At 36.8% G+C, this 21504-nt stretch overlaps 1 protein-coding gene across 3 annotated transcripts; it reads right to left on the bottom strand.

Annotated features, from left to right (window-relative positions):
• Positions 1-662: 662 nt before the first annotated feature.
• spata6l (spermatogenesis associated 6-like) lies at positions 663-21192 on the bottom strand. Of its 3 annotated transcripts, none has more exons than XM_067448606.1 (14): positions 21136-21192; positions 20335-20460; positions 19675-19812; positions 19524-19572; positions 16895-16936; positions 16678-16802; positions 16463-16552; positions 16260-16373; positions 10296-10407; positions 10104-10135; positions 5404-5540; positions 5052-5145; positions 4588-4685; positions 663-1880 (listed from the first exon to the last, which is right to left on the bottom strand). In XM_067448606.1, exons 2-13 carry the CDS (start codon positions 20380-20382, stop codon positions 4614-4616), a joined length of 1053 nt encoding a protein of 350 aa, XP_067304707.1. In that variant the 5' UTR covers positions 20383-20460; positions 21136-21192; the 3' UTR covers positions 663-1880; positions 4588-4613. The 3 variants fall into 3 exon arrangements, with proteins under 3 accessions (XP_067304707.1, XP_067304716.1, XP_067304726.1); XM_067448615.1 differs by having other exon boundaries at positions 16469-16552; XM_067448625.1 differs by having other exon boundaries at positions 16708-16802.
• Between the last annotated feature and the right edge of the window lie 312 nt (positions 21193-21504).

Here is a 21504-nt window from a genome sequence, read left to right as displayed (position 1 = left end):
TGATTTTGCTTTTGGCAGTAAAAATATACCTCAAATTTCTTGTTAAATGTATTTATACAGTCAATCTTAAAGCTCTTTCCCGTTTTAGACGTTTGTTGTGTGTTTTTCGTGGCATTCGTGCTGAAAACCAATGCTGCCACCTGGTCTTTTTATTACTTAGTGGGCGTAACCGCAAGTCACTCCAACCGACGGTGACGACACGCACACACACACTCACCGGTCACTTTATTAGGTACACCTTTTCAATTGCACATTTACATCGATATCTCATCACATGGCAGCAACTCAATGCATTTAGGCATGTAGACATGCCATGTTTACCAATGTCCATACTAACTATCCTAAATAGTATGTGAGATTTGAATAAGTGTTCCAAAGCATAACCACTCGTTACATCCGAGGTCTGCAGAAGAGCATCTCTGAACGCACAACACGTCCAACCTTATAGCAGATGATCTGCAGCAGCAGAAGACACACTGGTGCCACTCCTGTCATCTAAGAACAGGAAACTGAGGCTACAGTTCACACAGGCTCAACAAAACTGGACAATAGAAGATTGGAAAAACATCGCCTGGTCTGATGGGTCTCGATTTCTGCTGTGACATTTAGACAAATTTGGCGCAAACAACATGACAGTAATAAGGTGGCTGGTGAGTGTGTGTGTGTATATATATAGACAGATGTTCATCATTTAATACTCAAGGGGAAATGCAGTAGACAAAACACACCTGAGGCTCCCTGACACAAACAGAATAAGCTGTTTGAACTTCACAGTCAACCAAAGCAGGTATTTGATTTTAATTGCTAATGATTGAAAGGCAACATTTGCATAAAAAAGGAAGAAAGGATGTCATCAAAGGACTGGTCACTTTAGAAGATATATGTTATTTATGGCCCTTTGCCTTACTTACATACGAATCACATGGTGAAATAGTGCATGTTGAACTGTTTATGACCATGTGTGATGTTACTGCAACACAGCTTCTACAAGGGAGACAACTTTTTTTGTCATATTAAAGCCCATCTTTCAAGTTGAAGATCACTGTGAATGAACGTGTAGATAAATAGTATAGGAACTCGACTTGCGTGAAGAAATTAATCATAAATGTGCATTAAAACAGTTTTTTAAAGGAAATTGTAAGTAAAATTACTTCAGTTGTGAAAAACGCTCTGATCAGAAGTGACGCAACGGCCGGTAAACATCTCTTCGTAATGGAGTCAGACAGCGAAGAGGTTGCAGTTGGGATAAATGTCAACTCTTACGATGGGCTATTGCAAGCATCTTTTATTGATTCCCCATTGTGACAACAGAATTCACCACTGTGACAACTCAAACCTACTATAACTACAATTACGATAACGGCAATCTCTATTTTCTGTTTCCACCTCTCAGACTACGTAAACCCACACTGAGAGTCAGAGCTGCAGCGCCTATGTTTGCCTGTCGTTGCGTCACATGACACGTTCTCTGGGAAAAGGCGGATTTTTGGAGCGTAGCTTATACAGGCACTTTTTTTCTTAATTTCTGCCCGTGGGTGTTGTAAAACATATGTGTTCTTATGTATGTCTTTTTAAATTTACATTTTCATACAATATTCTGTATAAATTAGGTTATAAAATTAAATTGAAAGATGGCCTTTTAGCACATCACAAAAGTCTATTTTGGTCACCATTATAAGTCACAAGTTTATGAGCTGAATCAGGTGTGGACTTTTGGGGGCCTCCAGGAACAAGGTCGAGAACCACTGAGCTTCAAAAACACCAAGAATATACTATTTAATTTCCAAACTGCAATACAAACACAACTACAAACAAACACAACCGTAATTGAATTAAAAATGATGCAATGCCACACGAAATCTCAGGTTCCTCTGCTTCATCTGTAGATAAAGAAAAGGGTGCTCTTTAAATAAATACTCATGAAGCTGTACAACCCTTGAAAAAAAAGGTTTGCATAATTATATTAGACGTCCACTTGTGGTGTGCTTAAAAGCATTAGTATATTTTTGGTAACACTATTTTACAGTGACCTTAACATATGTTACATGTACTTATCATATCAACAACAGTAAATTATGCATAATTACATGCAACTAACCCTCAACCAAACCCTAATCCTACCCTAATCCTATAGTAAGTACATGTTGTTCATTGATATTACTCAGTACTTAAATATACTTACACTGTAACAATGACACCTTAAAATAAAGTAACATTTTTTAAACTGTACTTGCAGATAATACAATGTTAATGAAATAAAAGGACACTTAAGTGTACTTGAAAAGAGTAAACTTTCATGACTGTTCCTTAACACAACTGTGTTAAGTACAAATGTGCACTTTGTAATAATGTCAAATTAAGTTTTACTTAAAGTACATTTAAATCTTGTTTTAATTATCATAATATTTAGCCATGCTTTAAAGAAGTACACTATTTTGATGTGTTGACTGTCATCCTAAAGCATATGTCAAGTACTTATCATTTCAACTGCGTTTTTTTTTTAAATATTAAATGTATTATTAAAATATTTCAATGTACTAAATTGCAACTTCCTCATTACAAATGTGTAACAAAAATATTTAAATAGATGACAGAAATTTCAATAGAAATTACATCAAAGTATTTAATTTACCAAAAAGGCTTGTCAGTACATTTGGCCGACATTTCAAAGACAAAAAGTAAGTCCAACTTAAGTAAAAAAAATAAAATAATAATAATAATAATAAAAACATTCTAAATTTCTGCTTGTTTGTATTTAAAAAAAATGTAAATTATAATACATGTTAATTTAATTGCAATTAACTTTCCATTTTCTGAAAATATTATGTTCAGTCCACACTTGAGTATATTCCTTTTAAGTACGTTATTCTGTAATAAGTACTTAATTTAAAAGCATGCTGTGTAATTCTTTTTCACAAAAGAACACTTCGAAAAAAAGAAAAATTATATATATATATATATATATATATATATATATATATATATATATATATATATATATATATATATATATATATATATATATATATATATATATAGTTTACATATACACTCAACTTAAGGATTATTAGGAACACCTGTGTAATTTCTCATTAATGCAATTATCTAATCAACCAATCACATGGCAGTTGCTTCAATGGATTTAGGGGTGTGGTCCTGTCAAGACAATCTCCTGAACTCCAAACTGAATGTCAGAATGGGAAAGAAAAGTGATTTAAGCAATTTTGAGCGTGGCATGGTTGTTGGTGCCGGACGGGTCAGTCTGAGTATTTCAAAATCTGCTCAGTTACTGGGAAAAGGGAAAAAACATCCAGTATGCAGCAGTCCAGTGGACGAAAATGCCTTGTTGATGCTCGAGGCCAGAGGAGAATGGGCCGACTGATTCAAGCTGATAGAAGAGCAACTTTGACTGAAATAATCACTCGTTACAACCGAGGTATGCAGCAAAGCATTTGTGAAGCCACAACACACACAACCTTGAGGCGGATGGGTTACAACAGCAGAAGACCCCACTGGGTACCACTCATCTCCACTACAAATAGGAAAAGAGACCACAATTTGCACGAGCTCACCAAAATTGGACAGTTGAAAACTGGAAAAATGTTGCCTGATCTGATGAGTCTCGATTTCTAAGACATTCAGATGGTAGAGTCAGAATTTGGCGTAAACAGAATGAGAACATGGATCCATCATGCCTTGTTACCACTGTTCAGGCTGGTGGTGGTGGTGTAATGGTGTGGGGGATGTTTTCTTGGCACACTTTAGGCCTCTTAGTGCCAATTGGGCATCGTTGAAATGCCATGGCCTACCTGAGCATTGTTTCTGACCATGTCCATCCCTTTATGACCACCATGTACTCATCCTCTGATGGCTACTTCCAGCAGGATAATGCACCATGTCACAAAGCTCAAATCATTTCAAATTGGTTTCTTGAACATGACAATGAGTTCACTGTACTAAAATGGCCCCCACAGTCACCAGATCTCAACCCAATAGAGCATCTTTGGGATGTGGTGAAACGGGAGATTCGTGCCCTGGATGTGCATCCCACAAATCTCCATCAACTGCAAGATGCTATCCTATCAATATGGGCCAACATTTCTAAAGAATGCGCTCAGCACCTTGTTGAATCAATGCCACGTAGAATTGAGGCAGTTCTGAAGGTGACAGAGGGTCAAACACAGTATTAGTATGGTGTTCCTAATAAGCCTTATCCTTATTTATGTATATATATGAGTATAGTGCAGTCAAAACTAACACGTGATTAATTTTTTCAGGTTAATACATTAAAAATATTAACACAGTTAAAGTGGCATTTTGCTAGCAATACATATGATTATTATTATTAAAAAAAAACAATGAATGTTTAATATCGCGATTAATCGTGATTATACAGAAAAATGCGTGATTAATTAGTTATTTTTAATATACACACACACACACACACACACACACACACACACACACACACACACACACACACACACATATATATATATATATAAACAGAATGAGAATACTGTTAGTAAATAGTCTGCACAGATTATTGCAATAATAAGAGTCTTTATTATTTAAGCATATACGTACCACTTCCTTATAGCACACACTGATGTTTAAAACGGACATGAGTGGGCCAAAACAGATCGCCGTATCAGTACCTCGTCTATCTCAGAGTCTGTGGCACCCTGACATCAAAAACAGAGGCAGAGGAGGCTAAATGATCCATCCCACGATCTGCATAACATTCCACAGCAATTATTTCTGGAAGAAAGTGTGCGTGTGTGTGTGGTCCTGATAAAACCTATATTATGAGGACAAAATGTCCGCACAAAGATGACAAGATCCAAAATGCTTGTCATTGTGGGGACATTTGTTGGTCCCCATAAGGAAAACAGCTCATATCACACTAAAAATGCAGAATGTTTTCTGTGATGGGTAGGTTTGGGGTATATTTAAGGTTAGGGAATAGAATATACAGATTGTACAGTGAAAAAAAAAATCATTATGTCTATAATTCCCATAATGTGTGTGTGCATTTGAGTGGTACTCACACAGGCTAGTCTATGAACTGCTTTGGGAGATGTTAAAAGGTTCTGAACCCGTTCCTGAATCTCCTCCCAAAGGCCAGGAGAGCCCAAGAGAGAGCTGTAGAAAAATAACACAATATTTTTCTAAACAAAAAATAAGGCATCATGATTAACAATTGCTTATACTTAAGATAAGTGATTTGAATAAACCCCTCAAACCAATCTATTAAAACTCTGGCAGGTTACTCATACTGTTACAGACATGAATGATACCTCAAATGGTGTGGTGTGGAAAGTCAAAGCCGGTTCTATAAAAAAACATCAATCCAATTCATTCATGCAACTTTACCTGGGGAACACACACACACAAACATACCCATTGTGCCTCTGGCGTTCCATACTGGAGTGACTTGGGCTGGGAGATCCCTCATATCCCATTAGGGAATGATGACGGCCCACTTCCTCAGCGTAGTCTAGGAGATCTTCTGTGTCTGAAGAGTCTTCATCTGCCATCTGATGAATATATCAGAACATGAGATAAAGAAGGACAGCGGCAGTTCATGTCTGGCTTATCATTAGAAATAACCTTTTGAAAAAAATGCACTTAACTGCATTGAATGTGCACTTGTGTATGTTTTTTTTTTTTTTTTAACTGTATTTGCAGACAATTTAATAATAATAGTGATATTAAATAATTAGGAATTAACCCTTGTGCATCCTTATGGACATCTTGTTTTTCCCCCTGGTTTTTTTTATTTATTTCATAATTTTGCCTATGTTAATACCAATTGCATAAATTTTGGCACAGGTGTGTATTTTTATTGGAATTTCATTGCCCATTTCCTTTCATAAATCTGTTTTGCACTAGGTACAAAGAATAGTTCCTCTAAGCACATTTTGCACAAAAAGATCCTCATTGAAACCCATTAAAACCCAATGCCATGTCACTATGAAATGATGCAATCTTTGTTAATAGCATTCATACTGTTGGCAAAGCTTAAAAATGTAAAATGTTACTCTTTTTTACAAGGTAGTGCTATTTTCTCAGGTTGGCCTATAAAGCAAATACTCACTGTATTCCCTGTTTTCTGCTTCTGCATTTTATACAGCCAATTATGCAACTATAATTGTGTGGGTGTGTTGGTATGGATGTTAGAGTGTGATTTATGTGCAATAAAACGTGTGTGTGTGCGTGTGTGTGGGCATGTTTTTGTGACATATGAGGACACAAATGTGTATAATGACATAGGTATGACACAGGTATTACAAGGAGAGGTTGACTTATGAGGATATTGGCCCTGTCCCCACTTTTCAAAATGCTTATAAATCATACAGGATGAGTTTTTTTAGAAAGTAAAAATGCAGAATGTTTTCTGTGATGGGTAGGTTTAGGGGCAGGGGCAGTGTAGGGGGACAGAAAATACAGTTTATACAGTATAAAAACCATTCCGCCTATAGAATGTCCCCATATATCACAAAAACATGTGTGTGAGTGTGTGTGCTTGTAATATTTCAGACAGAAAAACTCAACAACAAATCACAAATCCATCGGTTATGCAATGAAAAAAAAAAAGATTTTTACTGCGTGTTTAAATTGCTTACTTAAAATGAGCTAAAGCAACACAATTGCTATACATTTTGTCCAAACTTAATTTGATTGTGTTCAATACAAGTCACATTTAAGTCAAACTTAATCCTTTTGTGTTGTGTTACATGAATGATTTGTGTTGCATTAACTAAAACTAGACGGGGCTTGTTAGTTCCCAACATGCTTAGCATATGGATAAATCAAAAGACAGTAAATGTTTTTATTTTATATGTAAAAGTTATTTTATGTATTTTTGAGCCAGACGAGAAAGGGGAAGACTTGATTGTGTTTAATAAAGTTTAATATTCAATTATGTTGGAATTATTATAATAATTTAATTACAGTGGGTTAGCATTGTGGAGAAAAGTGGAGCATTCGCTTAGGCTGTGGACTAAAACAACTAAAGTTATAATGGCTTTGCTTAAAGAGATTTTAATGCTTAGCATTTAAGATGTTAATGTGTGTTATTGCTAGCTAAAAGTTTGTGGACTAGTTAGTGCAGCATTATAATTTAGTTGTGTAACATTAAAATATATTAAATTAAAGTGGATGAATAAATATATGAAATTGAATGTCTGAATCATGTCAGGGAGCCATATAAAATACACTTTGAGACTACTTAATTGGATCACTTAAAATGTATTAATTCTATTGTTACATGAACAAATTATGTTTGTTTAACTTACAGTTTTTTTCAATTGCTAAAACACTAAAACCCATTGGCTGAACTAAGTTCTCAGTTGCTCTGAACTCGTTTAGCCAATTGTGCACTCTGTTGTAAACCTTAAACCATCTCACATGGTAAAACACAATTTGCAGAACTCACTTAGACTTTTCAGCAAAACTCTAAACACATTCTCCTTCTCAAGAAACATTCTGCACTCTAATGCACGTCATCCATATACTGGTAAACTCAAGATCACAGTGACAATCAAATACAAATGGAGAACTAATGTCATTGATTGAACACAACCACTCGAAATTGATTACCTGTTTCAAATGATGAGACACAACCAATATAAGTACAGTGCATTGTATACTGTACAATGAACAAATTGTATTGCCTTGAAGTTGAACATTTTGCTTTCCATTTGGTAACAGTACTGGTTGCAGGTTCATACCAACAAAGAACAAGAATTACCACAGAGACAAAGGACAAGTTTGTGAGATGCAGGGTACAGTACTTTAAAAATCAGCCCGATCTAATGTAAATGCATATCTATAGCAAAAAATGTATCTATCGTGCGATTTGTGCGCCAAAATGAGTTATGTGCACATTTTACGCAGTTTTCACGTGCATATGATACGCACTTTATAACGTGGGGTGACACTGCAAATCATATGTACATGGCTTATAAATCACAAAATAAATACATTTTGTGCGTGTTATATGCACATATCCACATTCCACACCACTAAACCTACCCAAGCGTGTTATATGCCTGCACCACACACACCACTAAACCTACCCAATGGGGTGACAATGCGTATATGCACGTAAAAACAAATTTTGACGTATAAATCACACACTAAATACAATTCGAGCTATAAATATATGCATTTCATGAGTTGGTATAAATTGAACTCCTAATGAAAAATTTGAGCTCCTAATGATAGAATATGTTTTCATTGATCAAAAGACATTGACAGAAAAATATGAAATTTATTTTGAGATTAAAATTTTACTTCTCCCTGAGAAATATGTTTTGAACAATGAGTTTTTTATTTTTTGTGTGTATTGTTTACTGACTGTTAAAGGGTTATTACTTCAGCGATTAGCATATGGCTTTCTATCAATAGAAACCCTGGAGTATATTTGAATGATCTTGCTCCCCCCTCTCATATCCCCCCGAGAAGAGAGATTTATGCGTTTTATTTCTGGAAAAATTACTCCGGTGACACAAATATCGTCAATTTGCGTCATCGGTAAAATGCTTGGCCAGTCGCTTAAGACTACAGCCAGCAGAGGGAGCTATTTCCGCATGTTTTCAACTCACACATGGGGGATGGGGTCGCACTCACAGCTCAGCTTGCAACTGCAGGCATTCATGAAAACGGTGCGGCCGGCGGAGCAAAGTGAGTATGATTCGTATGATCTTCTCAAGTTTAATTCCTATGAAAGTTAATCTTCCAAAGGCATGAACTGAAAACGCGCCAGACTGAACACGCGCTGAGAACTACTGCCGCGAGCGTGGACCCGTTTACCTCAGCTCTCAGCACAAGAGCTCATTCAGCTCATCACGATGCGTGTAATCTGATTTGTGCTGCATGTGTGCTGACTCTTCCTCAGCGGCTAAATCACAGTATATTGAACAGACACGTTCAGTTTTTAATTGCAGTGTCTGTTCTCTAACTGAACTGATTTTATGAAGATGAACGCTGTGTTAGGAAAGTAAAAGTGACTCAGTAGCTGGCTTTGAGAATGGCCTCACAGGGCAGCGAAGCATTCTGGGAAATGTAGTCTTTCATCCCCATGAGACAAAAACACATTTTCTGTCTTTTCTCAGTCTAGAAAGCACTAAATTCAAAAATAATTTAACATTTCTACTACATTAATGACCCAGTTTAAATACAGATTCATCTTCCCAGCGCTGAAGTATACCCTTTGATGGTGTATATCATTTTGATCACTTTGTTTGAGGTTTGAGAGCAGTTTTTGATTTTGAACAGAGGTAAAACTGTTTTGCGGTGAAAGTTTCATTTTACCAGAGAAATCAGAGGTTTTGTAAATAGTGCTTGAAGATGAGGTTTTGTGTTTAATGTTTTCAGAAATAATGTTTTAGCAATTGAGAAAAACTGTAAATGATTAATTTACAAATCCAACACACTTTTTTTCAGTGTGTACACCAGTGCAGTTTTGCTGGTATCTAATAGGGAATATTTGTTACTGCGCCCAAACTAAATCTTACTGAAAGCTCATTTTTTTTAGATATCAACTTCGAATTTGTAACATAACTTGTTTAGATTCATGGCTTTGATTTTCTAGCAGTTTTAGAGTTTAACCTGTTTCATAAAATATATATTTAATATAAAATAATGTTCATAAATAATTTTCAAAAACTTAAACCTCTTTTTTGGTTTCATTTTTTATACTGTTTTGTACCTCAGAAGACCTTTGACAAGGGTCTTCTTGAAAAAGAAACCTACATTAAGACTGTTCTCCCAAGATTAGATTTTCTGACAGTGTTTTGACATGGACGTTTTTGTCCTCTATGGATGCATAATTTTTTTTTTAAAATGATGCACAAGAGTTAATTAAATAAAAGGTCACTTACGTGTATCTAAAGATTACACTTACATGAAAATTGCCCTGTCTCAAATGGCTTTTAAAAAGTGCACTTAGTAATATCTTTAGTTTATCCACGTCCGTTTTAGTTGTCCTCATCTGACTCTTCCGTTAGTTAATCTGGGCTGTTTTTAACTTCCAGATCAGTATTTTGTTTAATGATGTAATAGAAAAAGAAAGCCAATCAGTATTTACAACTAACCCAAGGTCTGGAATGGCTTCTTCTCAGGTTTCCTGAAGAAAAACACGCAGTTCATAAGTATGGTTTACCAATTAACATTCAGTTGGTTAAAGTCAAACATCACTAAACTTAAAAAAGAGAGTGCGGCAAAGCTTATTCAGCTCGACAGCACAAACAAATATGACATATGCGTTGGTGTTATAGCATTCATACCTGCTTCTCTAGGTGGATTTGATTTGTGTGGTGACAGACTCCTAATTCTAGAATTTCTGTCAGAGACGAATGGTGAATAATGGGAAGAGGACCGTCCACCAGACCTCTGAACCTACCGTGGGCCAAGCAAGCACAAACACACAGACGTTCAGCAACTGCTGGATCAAATCAAACCAAATGTTTTCATAAAGCACAATAAAGAAAACAGTAGCTGACCACTGTGCGGAACAAACCTTACTATAAAAAGGCAGAATTTCAATAGAAACAGCTTAGAACGCAATGCAATAAGGAGGAGGAAGGTGAGCGATGCATCTTTACACTCCAAGGACAGTTATAAGCCTGAGTAAAAAGATATGTTTTTAACTTGAATTTAAAATTTACATTCTAAAGAGACTAATCTGATGGAAAATGGAAGGCTATTCCACAATTTTGGCCCAGCAATTGAAAAGGCACGGCCACCCCTCAACTTCCCAAAATTTGGAATTCCGCAACCATCAACAGTCTTTGCTCTGTTGAGATCGGATGTATTTGGGTTTAAAAGATCACTATTAAGGTGCCGTTCCACTTAGAGCTTTAAAAACAAAGAGTAACATTTTAAACTCGATTCTATAACAGACAGGGAGCTCATTACAGGAGAGATATGATCAGATTTGCAGGTGCCAGTCAAAAGTCTGCCAGCCGCAATTTGAACCATCTGCAGACGATTTATGTTTGATTGACTAATTACCAGGGACGTGCACAGAGGGGTTGCTCAGGTTGCCCGGGCAACTGCCCATATGCCCTTCTCGACTCACGTTGCCCTTCCGAGGTGGAAAAAAATAAATAAAAAAATTCGTACAATGGATGCAGAATTTCACGTAGGCCAAGATACAAAAAAAAAATCGCAAAGCCTCGTTCACTTCCATATTCGGGTACCCGTCCGAAACTGCGTCCCAATTCGCATACTATCCATCCTAAATAGTATTCGAAAATAGAATTAGTATGTCCCAAATCGTAGTATGTTGAAAAGAGTATTCCAAAGATTCCCGGATGGTTTACTATTTCCGGTCCGAATTCACAGTATGGATCGATGGGCACTCTAACGGCTGATATTGCCCACAACCCATTGCGAGTTGGACGAGGATTCGATTAGAACTACAAACGCGGATAAAAAGCGTTAAAAAACTACAAACATGACGGATGTGCGAGTTCGACGGTTAAGTAGAGAAGTTTAGATAAAGGGGTTTGAATGACCCTATCAATATTTAACCTGACAAAAATATATTTATTCAGTGTTGCCCACATTATATTTCACATGCAGCCAGCATTGTGAACTTTTGTAATGACACGTTTGGCCATTAACTTTTAAATGCATCATTATATTTAAACTGCAAACACAGGAGGAGATCTGCATTAAAGACCCACAAATGGCAGATCAACGAGCGGCTACATTTCTCTCCGATACGGTAAGAGATTAAACTGAATGTGAAGGATTTGAACTGTGACGAATCTGACGATGATTGACAGGGCAGATAAACGGTGGCGGGATGCACGTAACTAAGCGACAGAGTCCGTTAAAGATGGCGAAGTAGTATGTCCCGAAGCTTGCATACTTTTCTGCTACACACTCAAAAGTATATACTTTTTCTTCACAAAAAGAGTACATACTTTTAGGACGTAGTATAAGTAGGCGAATTGGGACGCAGCATCAGTCAAGCAATTGCTTGGGGCACCGAGCTGGCCTGGGGCCTCAAGACAGCGACAGGTTAAGAATAAAATGCAACGACAAACTGCTTGAGCGCCCCTTTGATAGTCAATGCAGTAAAGTGCAATGACACTGTTATCGGAATCCCCCTCAAGGGGGCCCTCTCAGTCGTCGCTGACAACAGCCACCCAACCACGCAATCTCTGCTGCCGGCAAAATACAAAACCTCCTCGGCGATCATGAAGCGGAATTATGCTTTAGGAAGCCAGAAAAGAAAAAAGATAAAAAACAAGATAGTGGTAAGTGATAAATTACATTATATAAAATAGCTTTATTTGTACAAAAATTGTGTAATTTTGCAGCAGGTAGGCTAGCAAAAATATGTTTATGTTAGCTAACGTTACCTGCCTGGCAAATGCTGCTTGTAACGAACAGTTAGTGCAACTTTGTTTTCGAACGGACGGAATATGGTTACTTAATGTAATATGTTTTTTTAACGGGATAAGGTAATGTGCTAGTGTCGGGATATATGGTAGTAACAGTTTATGCAAATATGATATTATTTTTATAAGTTACCAATGGATCTTGAACAGTTACTTTATTCGGTGTGGCAATTTTTACACTGTTGCATTTTGAAGTACAGTATCAGGACAACCCACATGTTTTACTGGTACTGTTTATTAACTATTTAACAGGTATTATAGTCATCTGTTGCAACTTCATAATAACCATCCAGATAATGTTTATAGACAGTTTACAAACCAACTAGTAACTGTCACGGTTGGTAAATCCGCTGTCTCATTCTAGTCTTGTGTGTGTGTGTGTATGTGGTGCAGGTGTATGTTGTGTGGGTGTGTCTCGTTACGTTGTTTGTTCTTAGGGGCGTGGTCACTAGTTAGCCTGATCAGCGGATTTACCAACCGTGACAGTAACCCTTAACAAAATGTTAGGAATATTTGGTCTGTCTATCTATGTAATGTTTATAGATGTTTTAAAAATGGTTTCTTAAAGTTTTACAAACATTTTTTAATCATTACCCGTTTATCTGTAGAAAGTTAGCCATGTCCATTTTGCTTGGGGCCCCCAAAATCCTTCTAACCGCCTTGGCTGAGCCTGCATGAGCGGCACTAGAAGGAGATTGTTCGGGTGAGACTTAACGTTGTCGGAAAGGTATAACAAATGGACGATCATAAACTGTTGATGGCAGTTAAATTAATATTGTCTTTTTTTATTAGACTATTGATATTGACTGGTTTGAGTTCTTTATTGGTATAGGCAAGGGAAATGGCCTCAAACGCACCATAATGCAGGAAATCACATCTACGAAATAAAAAAAATTCTTGGGGGAGAAACCCCCAGACCCCCCTGCAAAAAATAGCCCCACCTATAATATTTTTCCTGAGCAGAACATAAATACCACTAGGGGGCATTGAAATAATAATGATAATGGCAATAACAATAATATGTAATTGGACAGATCATGGGGGGTGGGGGGGTTCCCTTTTTTAGGTCAGAGCAACTGCCCCTCAAAAATCCTGTGCACGTCCCTGCTAATTACTATATAGAGGGAATTACAATAATCAAGCCGAAATTATGGCACAAATGTATTACTGTCAGGAAAAGATAAAAAAGAACTATTTTGATAGCAATCTTAACTGGAAAAAACTGGATTTGAGTCGAAGATAACACCCACATTTTTCACGGATGATTTTACGTAGGAGTCCAGATCAAATCACAATTGGAGATAACTGAAGAACCAAACACACAGTGACTACCAAAATTCAATGAGAACCAAGACTTAATATCAGACAAACACGTAACTAGTGATCTTAAGCCTGTTTTGTCATTTTTCCTCAAGGGGAGATAAATGTGGGTGTCTTCAGCATAAAAACGAAATTACACCCCATGATTGGTAAGAATGGGTCCCTGAGGAACCATATATAATGAGAACAGAACAGGGGTCAAAAAGGAGCCCAGAGGAACTCCAAAATACAGGGTATTGTTCATCTTGAGACAAAACAATGGCACTGACATATTTTTAAGACATGCCATTGCAAATTGCTTTCAGTTAAAACAGCTAGTCTGGGACTAAGCTTAAGCCATGTCTGTGATCTTTTAAGACTAGTCTAAGCAGTTCGTGCTACTGGTCACTGGAATCAAACTGTCTCCTGGGCTTGATCCAACAAGCTCTTCTGCCCTCTGCTGGCCAACACCAATTCATCAAAAAGTCAAAACAACCAACCATTATCTCATTGTAACAAAGCAGAGCATCAAGGTCCATGATTCTCACTTTTTTTTTACTGGAATACTGTATTTTTAATTTTGTCTGAAAATGTGGATAAAGCTGAAATATAATATTAGTTGAAAAATTTAAACTAAATAACAATTAGAAATGTTGCCATAAATAACTGAATAACTGAGTTGAAGCACAACTAAAACTTAAAATAAAATAAATTAAACCTAAATTTCAACATTAAACATTTTTATAAAATGACAAAATTAACAAAAATAACTAAAACTAAATTTAAATTAAAGCTAATTAAAATTTTTAATAAAGCTATATTAAAACTAAAATAACACAGCTAAACTGTTTTAAAAGTTTCAGTACAATTTTTTAATGTTTTTAAAAGAAGTCTCTTCTGCTCACCAAGGCTGCTAGCCTAGAAATCTAGACGCACCCTAGCGGCAGCAAATCTAATCTACCCGCGAGTGTCGTCTAGCAACTCTCAATACCCATCTGAGCTGTAAACGCCAAACTCTGGTCGGGCCAATTACATCGTGTATAGAGTCGGTGGGCGGGGCTTAACATGATGACGGCAGAGTTGCGCTTGCGTGCTTCTAGTAAATACAGAAACTGGTGAATGACGGTCTTTCTAATCAGCTTTGACCGTGACTCCAGAAGACTTGGAGTTAAGCTTTTCTCTGAGAAAAGAACAAAGAGCGGCACTGAAGTCATTCTTAAAAAGGGAAGATGTGTTCTGAGTTTTGCCGACCGGATACGGCAAATGTTTAATCTATTAACGAGCTCCGTTTCACCGTCGTTGCTCTGGTTGGTTGTAGCGCTATCCTATCGCGTGCAGAGGGAGTTTGAAAGACAACCGTTTATCCCACCCCTTGGATTGAGCCCTGTCTATGGTGAGTTTCCAGACCAAACATCTTGATCTGGGTCTGGCTTGTCAGGCTACAAGGCTGCATTTATTTGATCCAAAATACAGCAAAAACTGGAATATTGTGAAATATATTTAATAATGTATCAACGTATGTATTATATGTTTAATATGGGGATTTGCTGCTCAAGAAACATTTATTATTATTATCAATGTTGAAAACAGTATTGTACATTCTTTTTCAGGATTCTATGATGAATAGAAAGTTCAAAACAACAGCATTTATCTGAAATAGAAAGCTTTTGCAACATTATAAATGTATTTGCTGTCTACTGTGATCAATTTAATGCTTTCTTGCCGAATAAAAGTTTTAATTTATTTATTTAATCACTGTACTGTACTGTATAATGTTACAAAAAAATTCTACTTCAGATAAATGCTGTTGTTTTGAACTTTCTATTCATCATATAATCCTGAAAAATAATGTACACATCTGTTTTCAACATTGATAATAATAATAATAAAATGTAAAATAAATAAAAATGTTTCTTGAGCAGAAAATGAACATATTAGAATGATTTCTGAAGGATCATGTGACACTGAAAACTGGAGTAATGATCCTGAAAATTCAGCTTTGCATCACAGGAATAAATTATTTATAATTTTAGAATATATTCAAATAGAAAACAGTCATTTAAAAGGGTTAGTTCACCCAAAAACAAAAAAGACTGACACAGATGTGAAGAAATTGTTGAATAAAGTGTTTATTTTTGTTTGTTTGGCTGACCCACTGGAGTCACATGGACATGGGGGGGGGGGGGGGGGGGGGCAAAAATCCCCCCCCCCCCTAAAATTTAGGGATAAAAATCATCCCTATAGGCTACTAGTATAAAAAACAAATACAATATTTCTAAAAGCATGTTAATATACAAAAGCAATACAAAAGTAATATAGGCCTAGACTAAATTAGTCGAGAAAAAGGTGAATCTCTGTGCCAGTCTCCCTCTGGTGCCCTTTAAACCCTTTAAATTAAACAATATTTAATTCACAATATCACTGTTTTTGCTGTATCAAATAAATGAGCAGGGACTGCTTTCAAAAACATAAAAAATCTCCAAACTTTTGAAAGGTGTTACTCTGTCTTTCAGAAACCAAATAAAGAGCACATGTGACCTGATCTCTGTCGCGTTGTCTTCTCGGACTGCATGAACCAGATGAGAGATGTTTTTGGGATGCGGTGCTGCCCTGTTTCTGTGACTTTTTTGAGGTTTTCCTCATCTTTGCCCCCTAAAGCAAATAAAACATCGTCCAAGTTCTTGCAAACAGTATTATAAAGCAATATAGCTAAAATCGTTCTTCCATTTCAAAATGTGTACTTTTACCACAGGAACACTCAGGAAGCCATTGCTACCGGAGATTTCACCGATTGTCGTCTTTGTGGAAAACTCTAACCTCGGACAGATGCCCTGAGATAAATCAATGAATATAAAGACAATATAAAGATTTTCCACTTTAATAATGCACAATAATCCATTTTTGTTGTTGTTGAGCAAATAAATGCAATGAGTGTGCCAGATAAATGAGCTCTTACAGGAAAAGTAGGATGCCGTGTCATTAATACCTCTCTCTCTACTCCAGAGAAAGATGGGACCAGCTTCGGCTCTGGGAAAAGAAAACTTCGAGCATCTTCCTCAAAACTGGCCAATATTTCTCCAGCTGTAAGAGAGCAATAAAAAGCAAACAGAGAATGGTCAGCAAACTGCAACATGAATCATTTTGTAATATTTGAGAAATAATATCAGTTTTACCTGGAGGAATCAACTGAATGAGTTCTATTTTCACTGTTTCAGCTGGGAAAGAGGAAAAACACTTTAATATCCTTTGTAAATCCTTGTGAAAAAGTAGTGCACTTCATTTCACTGAATGTGCACTTTTATAGTTTACTTGAATCTTAAAAATATATTTTAAAAACTGTACTTGCAGATAATATAATATTCATTAAAAAAGGCCTATAGACAAATGAAAAGAAAAAGCAAAGTATTTACTTTTATAAATAGGATAAATGTTTAATATATATTTTTATCATTATGTTTTAACTATCTTTTATATTATTACAAATATTTTTGATTACATGAAATACAACTTTTAATAGAAATGACAATAAAGTGTTTACCATAAATGCTTGTCAGTACATTCGGCAGTACACTTTAATTATGTTTCAGAAACAATAGAATAACTATAAAAACCCTTTTAAAGATGTACTTAAAGGGACAGTTCACCCCAAAATGAAAACTATGTAATCATTTACTTACATTTACTCAGATTACTTTTAGATATTTAAAAAAATGCTGGTAACCAGACAGTTGATGGTTGCCATTTACGTTGATCGGTGCCGTCAACTATCTGGTTACAGTTGGTTACAACATTCTTTAAAATATCTTCTTTTGTGTTCAGCAGAAGAAAGAAACAGGTTTGAACAACTTAAAGGGTTAGTTCACCCAAAAATGAAAATTATGTCATTGATGACATAATGACCCTAATGTCATTCCACACCCGTAAGACCTCCGTTCATCTCCGGAACAGTTTTAAGGGGGGGTGAAATGCTGTTTCATGCATACTGAGCTTTTTACTCTGTTAAAGACTTGGATTCCCATCCTAAACATAGACAAAGTTTTAAAAAACTAATGTTGGACGTTTGATGGAGTATTTCTGTGTTAAATATACTCCATCCGGTTTCTCACAAGTTTCGGAGAGTTTTTTTCGAGTATGGGTCGGCTTGACGTCGACAGAGCGGAAGGTCCTTGTATGGGCCGTACGGGCTCTTCTCCCGGTAGGGTGCGCGCGCGTGTGACTAGAGCGAGCGAGGAAATGCACGCCCATAAACACTCGCGACTTCAACGCTTCAGCACAGCATTCCGGGAAGGCAGCGCTGCATTTGAACCGATCTGAACGCAGAAATGACGGGAAGCTTCACAACATCGCTTCAGTCGCGTCGCAAAGTGGATCTCCACCGTTCACTGCTGTCACAGAAGTGTGTTATTGACGGAGCGGTCCCAGCGATAAAGGTTCGGTCCTGCTTTGGAAGCAGCCGGTGAGTAAAACTGCTTCAAATGTCTCTGCTGTTGGCTATCGTCACGTGAGTAAACATCAGTAAACGACACGATCGCGTGCTTCGTCATTCAAATGCGCTAACGGTTACTCCATTGTTGTTCTATGTATAACGTTACACTAGTCTGACGTGCAAAACCGTTTTGCTTGCTACTGCTAAGGTTTAGTCGCATACAATAGTCCATAAACCGAATCATGTCCTCATAAACTGCGAGTAAAGACACACAAATGTTGACAGGCCACTAAAAACAGTACATACAGAGACGGACGTCCTGCTGTTGCGGTTTCTCCTGTTCAATTTATTTCAGCCTCCGAATGATTCTGGATCATATCTGTATTAGCTGAGATTGATAGTCATGGGTTTCTCCACGCTTGAGGACGTCACCGCTTTGCGCTCTCGTCATTCTTTAGCTCCGCCCACACGATACGCCTCCAGGCGCTCGTTTTTTTCCGGAAAGACTCGGTACAGCCCATATTTCTTTTATAAATATAATAAAACTAACGACTTTTTGGAGAAATGAAGGATGCAATACTACTCTATAGGTACTCAAGATTGACATGAGATTGACTGAAACTGAGTGTTTCACCCCCCCATTAAGATATTTTATATTTAGTCCGAGAGCGTATTCAAGCGTATGCACACTATACTGTCCATGTCCGGAAAGGTAATAAAAATAGAATCAAAGTAGTCCATATGTGACATCAGTGGGTTAATTAGAATCTCTCCGAGTCTCGAACACGGATTGAAAACAAACCCAGAAGAGAAGACAATGCTGAATAAAGTAGTTTTTGTTATTTTTGGACCAAAATGTATTTTCGATGCTTCAAGAGATTCTAATTAACCAACTGATGTCACATATGGACTACTTGATGATGTTTTTATTACCTTTTGGAAAGGGACAGTATACCGTACATACATTCAATGAAGGAAGAGAAAGCTCTCGGACTAAATATAAAATATCTTAAACTGTGTTCTGAAGATGAACGGTCTTACAGGTGTGGAATGTCATTAATGACATCGATTTCATTTTTCTGTGAACTAACCCTTTAGGGGTGAGTAAATGATGACATAATTTTAATTTTTGGGTGAACCGTCCCTTTAAGTCCTACTAGTGGCAAGCTAATGGAATTTAATATACATTTAAACTATAACACATTCTGACATGCAATTATAAGTGTCAGAAAACATTACATTGAGTTCACATACTATATCCGTAATGAGAACTCTTTTTTAAAACTATGTTTAAGTGTACTTCTTTTTCACACGGAAAGACTGAGGAGAATCAGCAACGATGATGAAGTAAACGAGTGAATAAGCAGCTCACTCACACTGCAGGAACTGGACTATTGCTGCAGGATCAGTGGCGTAATTCATGATCTACAAGAAAAGGGTGTGAGTTTACAAAACAGTAAGAAGGCTTTGTTTATTTTTTACTTTATTTAAAATAGATAGAATGATTAAAAAAAAAAATCACACCACCTTTTCAAACCTTATTTTCTCCCGAATCAGTAATGGAAACACTGCAGGAAGACATTCTGACTTCCCGTATTGGTTCATAAGACTCACACTGAGGTAAACATCATCTTTGTCTGGTAGATGCACACCTGGACAAGTTATCTAAAATACAAGTATGATGAAACTCCATATTCACAGGTAACAGAATGACAGACAACAGTCCGCACACTGTGGCTATTCATTTAAAGGGATAGTTCATCCAAAAATGACAATTGTCATAATTTACTTGCTCTCAAAATGTTGTTCCAAACATGTTGTTCCAAACCTGTATGAGTTTGTTTCTTCTGCTGAACACAAAAGAAGATACTTTAAAGAATGTAGGTAACATGATCCCATTGACTTTCAGAGGACAAATATTACTATGCTAAAATCAACTGTCTGGTTAGCTACCAAAATCTTTTTTTTTTTAAATATCTTATTTTATGTTCAACAGAATAAAGAAATTCATAAATGTTTGGAACAACATGACGGTGGCTAAATGATGACAGAATGTTTAATATTTTTAGTGAACTATCCCTTTAAGTAGCGGTAAGTTACAGCGTTCTCATGTCCATAGTTAACTAGGCTAGTAACGTTAGTTCATTTGTATCATCATTACTAAGATAATTATCGGGAAATCCTCACCGCTCTCAGGTGGAGTTCAACGACCACTTTAACTGCTTTGTGAGGCATACTGTGTCTCTTGTTGTTATCGCTAACGAACTGTTATTTTTCCGAGGTCATTTTTAATATGGTCAATCCAGGAGAGCGCATAGACAGTAAAAGAAATGGACGGAGCGTTCCCATTGACTTCTACGGCATTAAGTGATGTCAGTATAGGAGCACTCACTTCCTGATGGCTGAGCGAACTGCGCAGGCTCAGACTGAGCTTGACGACGTAGATGTGACGTGAGCCTCCTGTTTGACAGCTGTAGGTCTTCTAGTAGATGTGGAAAGTGAAAGCTGAATCACGTTGTTTAAATACTTTCTCCCGTTGCTTTTGGCTCACTATGGGCTTCTCCCCATTCTTCCCCCTTGACTTTATCAGACTTTATGTCTCCACGTCCCCCCGACTGCCTCATAGACAGTAAAAGATTGCCTGCGAGCGTCTCCTCAGGTCTATACGGTAATTTCTCAACTGTGCGACAGAGTCGCGTTGGTTATGACGCAATCGTTAGCCTATTTTTACAAAAACAGCTTCTGCGGGCCGATAGTGTAAGATACAAGGTAATGGAGTCTTTTATGCATTGTCGTGTTTCTTTATAAATAAACAATGGACAAATGGAGTCTTTAAACGTCTCAGATGTAAAGTTATTCACTGTCAAAGTGACTCAAAAATGAATGGGAGTCAATGGGATGCTAACAGCAGGTGATGGCTTGGTTAGCAATGGCAGCCCCTATGGGTGGAACGCTTTCCGAGTGCTAGATTACCCCCTTGGGAGAGCGTCGCGTTTCCATGGCATCATGTCATGTGCACTGAGAAATCCAGCTCATTTCCGCGATTCGAGTTCAAAGATCCGGTTCAAACACAACCAATTGATTCTTTTATGTCACGACCGAAATGCCCTTATTATTATTTTATTTGGGGGTTATTGTACTTTCATGCGTCTACGTTCAAATTGCAGCTCATAAAAAACGTAGTTTTTAAAATATAAATATAATTTGAATTCACCTTAAACATTACTAAAATGGTATGTACATATTTTAAATGTTTTTAAAGATATTAACTACGTTTTCTTTGTGAAATGTATGTTATTCGTTCATAACCTATAACTATAACATATAACAATGGGTGTTCAGGTACAGTTCATCCAG

This window comes from Pseudorasbora parva, chromosome 1 (genome assembly GCF_024679245.1).
Source record: "Pseudorasbora parva isolate DD20220531a chromosome 1, ASM2467924v1, whole genome shotgun sequence".
Classification (NCBI taxonomy): domain Eukaryota; kingdom Metazoa; phylum Chordata; class Actinopteri; order Cypriniformes; family Gobionidae; genus Pseudorasbora; species Pseudorasbora parva.
Note: the sequence above shows the minus strand (reverse complement) of the source record. Positions and strands in the feature narration are given on the sequence as shown.